General features: G+C 52.5%; 1 protein-coding gene across 1 annotated transcript; it reads left to right on the top strand.

Annotated features, from left to right (window-relative positions):
• HOXA11 (homeobox A11) lies at nt 219–4,397 on the top strand. Its single transcript, XM_021388588.1, has 2 exons — nt 219–1,092; nt 2,422–4,397. The coding sequence occupies exons 1-2, from the start codon at nt 435–437 to the stop codon at nt 2,652–2,654; spliced, it is 891 nt and encodes a 296-aa protein (XP_021244263.1). The 5' UTR covers nt 219–434; the 3' UTR covers nt 2,655–4,397.

The raw sequence follows: 4,668 nt of genomic DNA, 5'->3' as shown, positions 1-4,668 counted from the left end.
GGTGCGAGGGGCCGGGCGCTAAGTGTGGGGCAGTGCCGCGCGGTGCCTTTGTGTCCTGCACTGTACCGGGGCCAACCTGCGCGGTGCTGCGCGGTGCTGCGCTGGGCTGGGCTGGGCTGGGCGGGCGGCGGGGGCGGGCGGCGCGGGGCCGCGCGGTGCGGGCGCGGGTGCGGGTGCGGGGCCGTGCGGTGCGGGGCCGCGCCGCGCCGATCTGTTGCTTCCCCCGAGATGGCTACAAAGAGGCGCGGGCCCGCAGCCGCCGCTTGTCAATTTGCACGGCGCGTCACGTGGCCGCACCTCCCCGCCGAGGCCGGAGGCTCTCCACGTCAGCTTACGTCTCCCAATTTCTTACTTCACGGATCTGCTTCAAAGGGGCAGCTGCGCTAGAGAATCATGTTAAGCTCAGCTAATGCGGAGAAGCCGAGGTAGCCCTAATGATGGATTTTGATGAGCGTGTTCCTTGTTCCTCTAACATGTATTTGCCAAGTTGTACGTACTACGTCTCGGGTCCTGATTTCTCCAGCCTCCCTTCTTTTCTGCCCCAGACCCCGTCTTCTCGCCCTATGACATACTCCTACTCCTCCAACCTGCCCCAGGTCCAACCCGTGAGAGAAGTGACCTTCAGGGAATATGCCATTGATCCCTCCAGTAAATGGCACCCCCGGAACAACCTGCCCCACTGCTACTCCGCAGAGGAGATCATGCACAGAGACTGCTTGCCTTCCACCACCACCGCCAGCATGGGCGAGGTGTTCGGCAAAAGCACCGCGAACGTCTACCACCACCCCAGCGCCAACGTCTCCTCCAATTTCTATAGCACGGTGGGCAGGAACGGGGTCCTGCCGCAGGCTTTCGACCAGTTTTTCGAGACGGCGTACGGCACGGCGGAGAACCCGTCCTCCGCGGACTATCCGCCGGACAAGAGCGGCGAGAAGGCGCCCGCGGCCGCCGGGGCGACGGCGGCAACTTCAAGTTCGGAGGGCGGCTGCGGCGGGGCGGCGGCGGCGGGGAAGGAGAGGCGGAGGCGGCCGGAGAGCGGCAGCAGCCCCGAGTCATCTTCCGGCAACAATGAGGAGAAATCCGGCAGCTCCAGTACGTATAAAGGCAGCGCCCGAGCGCTTTCGGAGAGGGACTTGGAAATGTAGCGCACCGCCGCTGTTAAATTTTTATATGCTGTTTTATAAGCATATAAGGTTTATGAAGGGCCTTTAGATTTCCCCCAACAAAACTTTGTTATAAAAGGCGAGATCACGTGTTTAGTGCTGAAATTGGCCGTGAAATACCCACCGGGCAACGGATGCCTTTAAAAAATTTTCTTTCTCCTTCCTCTTTTTTTTTTTTTTTTGAGGGGGAATCGTAATAAAAGGGGGCTCTGCGGTCGGCTCTCGAAAATATAATAACGTGCGTCGGGCGCCTGTAAATTCGGCAGAGAAGGGCGATCCCGGCTCCTTTGATACCGATGTAATCCCGTGATTTTATAAAAGCCATGTGTTGCACCGGGAGCCTAGTTAGGAGCCGCATTCAAAGCCATCGCCGCTTTAACGATTGCGCTCGAGCCGCGTTGAGCAGATAAAGTAGCCGCCTGAACTGTAGCAATATATTAGAAGAAACAAATTAACCTAAAGCTGGCCTTTTTGTCTAAAGGAAGCCATTTTACCCGGGCGCTGTGGCAATTACGCGTTGCCTTCTGTCCAACAGTTTGTTACTTACAATTGTTATTCAATCTGTCAAAGGCTGATTTTTTTATGTGGGCTTTTTAAAAGGCAACGCCAGTATACAGCTCGGGGAAAAATACCTCGACAATGAACTGTACCAGAAAAGGAAGTTTTTAAAGGGGTAGCGGCTAGATTGAATGCGAAGGGCTTCTGAGCCGAGAGCCCTTTTCTGTTCCGCTTAATGAACTTTAAAACCGCGGCGGCTAAGCGCGAGAACACCCCGAGATCGCGGCTGAGCGTGCTAGAAAGCGGCCGGCGGAGCGTGCGGCGGCCGTGGGCGCGGGGCTGCGCTGCGCCGGGGCCGTGCGGTCTCTCGCGGCCTCCGGAGCGGGGAACGGAGCGCCGCGGGGTGCCCGGTTGCTGCGGGGGCGGCGGGGGGCGGCTGCTGCCCGCGCTTCGAGAGCCTGGCTCCGGCCGAGCCGCCTCCGGGGGCTTCCTCCCGGCCGCTCGCCCCTTCCTCCCGCGGAGCGAGGCCTCGGCCTCGCTTCCCGGCGGGGTTCCGCCCCTCCCGGGGCCGGGCGCGTCCCGGTGGGTCCCGGTTCCCCGCGGTCCTCCGTGAGCTCAGCCCTGCGGCTGCCGAGGGCGGCCACGGAGCGGGCAGAAAGCGCGTCGTAACGGGTCGAGGTGTTTTGCCCCGGTGCCCCCCCCCAGGCCCCCGCCGCTGGCCCCGCCGTGACAAACCCTTCTGCCTTTTCTCGCTCCACAGGTGGACAACGGACCCGTAAAAAGAGATGCCCCTACACCAAATATCAGATTAGAGAGCTAGAAAGGGAATTCTTCTTCAGTGTCTACATAAACAAAGAGAAACGCCTCCAGCTCTCCCGAATGCTCAATCTGACCGACCGCCAAGTAAAAATATGGTTTCAAAACAGAAGAATGAAAGAAAAAAAAATTAACAGGGACCGATTACAATATTACTCAGCTAATCCACTACTTTAAAACTCGTAGCGTTTTTCAAGACGAGATTAAATTCAGATTTCGCCCTTGACAAGGTCAAGCCACGAGGTTACATGGAGGAAGGAGGTGTGTATCAGACGGGACTCGAAGAACCCGAGGTTTTCCATACATGTAAATCTGCTCTGGACCTTCCATGACGGTTTATTGTTTTGTCTATATATTTACGTACCAACTGGAATCGGTTTGATTTTGCCACACGTGGCGTCCATCCATTTCCACCCCGCGCGTCACCTCCGAGCGCCCAGCCCACGCCTCTCACCTTCCCGGGCACCGCGTTCGGCAGCTCCGGGCGGGGACGGGGGTGTCCCCGTGTCCCGCTGCCCCCGCGGAGCGTGGCGTGGACACCGGCACCCCGAGCGGCCGCAGCCAGGACGCGAACTTTGGGAAATGATCTCTCGTCCTTCCCGGAGGAGAAATGTCTGTGGTAGAGGCAGTGCGCCATTGCCCACGGGTTTGAAAGGGGAATTAAGGGAGGGGGGAGAGAACTAAAGGGGAGGGGGTGACATGCCTACACCTTCACGAGGCCAACCATGAGCAGCTGTAACATGGATGTAGCGATGGGTACAATAGTGTTTCCTTTGGGGTGGGAGGAAGCGGGGAAGGGGGTGGGAAGAGAAATAAATGAAAGACTTAAGTATTTACTTTAAAAAGAAAAATCAGGTATAAATTTGCCATACATCGTAAAGAAACAATCACTGAAAAGAAAAAGAAAAAAAAAAAGCAAAGATTTCGCAAATCGTAACTAGATCTCATTTTATTTATGACAACTGCCTGCGCGTTGCCATCTTTTTGGAGACAAATCATATTTAAATGCTAAAAATAAAGCGTCAGGAAAAAAAAAGTGTGAATTTCAACGTTTTAAAAGAAAAAAAATACGGAGAGGAAACTAACCTTCTGGCTTCTGGCTCGCAAACTTTCTTCAGGAAATACCTGTGGAGAACGACAGTTTAGCAAATACCACACAACACTTAATTGAAACTTGGAGTTGTGCAATGCACTAACATTGGATCATTAAAATAACCCAGTCGCATGCTCTTGTGAAGGTGACCAGTGAGGAGTTTAATCAGAAGCCAAACAGTGTAAATACGGTCATTTTGTTGTCGTCTACTTTAAATGTCACGAGCTCTACTTTGTCGCCCAGTCGACGTATGCAAAGAACGGAGAGTTGTTCGGAGTTATTTTAAGTATCTATAAATATATATATTTCCCTGCAGGAACCAAAGCGTGAAAAAAAAAAAAAAAAAAGCAATTTAAAAAGAAAAGGGAAAAAAAAGGAAAATATTTAAAATTCTATATCAGTTTACAAAGGCTACGGAGTTCTATCGTTAAGGTAATTTGCTGTTCAGAGTATCTGAATGTATATTTCATACAGGAGCGATGTTTTACAAGACTTGTAAATAATAAAAAGAGGAACCCATGACCTATTTTGTTCGAATGCTTTTTTTTTTTCCTGATTTTTTTTTTCCTCCTTTGTGGCTTAAGGGTGTGGGGTTCTCTACATGTGCAACAAAGTGGTGATAAGAAAGTTTTTGGATGAATAAATTTACCAAATGGATGTAAGTTCTTTGTCACAGTTCACCAAACGCAGTATCTCTATATGACATCACTGTTTTCAGTATGTATCGACTATGTGTATATACCGTTTTCTTTTAATACGCGAAAGTACTTGGTTGCATGTATGCAGTGGAACAGCGCACAAGGAAAATAAAAACAATGGAAACTTTATCTTTTTTATTCTGGCGTCGCGTTCCTGCATGTCACTTTGCCTGGTGTGGCTTCGGAACATGACATTCCTCACGATCTTGTTGGGTCATTTTGGGAGAAATGATTGTCCTTTCGTACACCTCGGCTGTTACGTCTTCTGCCCTGGTGTAACCAAGTGGACCTGGGCCGGTTAGGAAAGGAACGTGGAGAAGGCTCCGCGTTAGGCCGTGTCCTCGTCCTGTGGGGCGAGGTCCCGTGTCACACTGGGATGTGACACCGCAATGTGCTCCGC

Source organism: Numida meleagris, chromosome 2 (genome assembly GCF_002078875.1).
Source record: "Numida meleagris isolate 19003 breed g44 Domestic line chromosome 2, NumMel1.0, whole genome shotgun sequence".
Lineage (NCBI taxonomy): Eukaryota > Metazoa > Chordata > Aves > Galliformes > Numididae > Numida > Numida meleagris.
The sequence above is the reverse complement of the archived record's forward strand: the minus strand, read 5'-3'. Positions and strand labels throughout refer to the sequence as shown.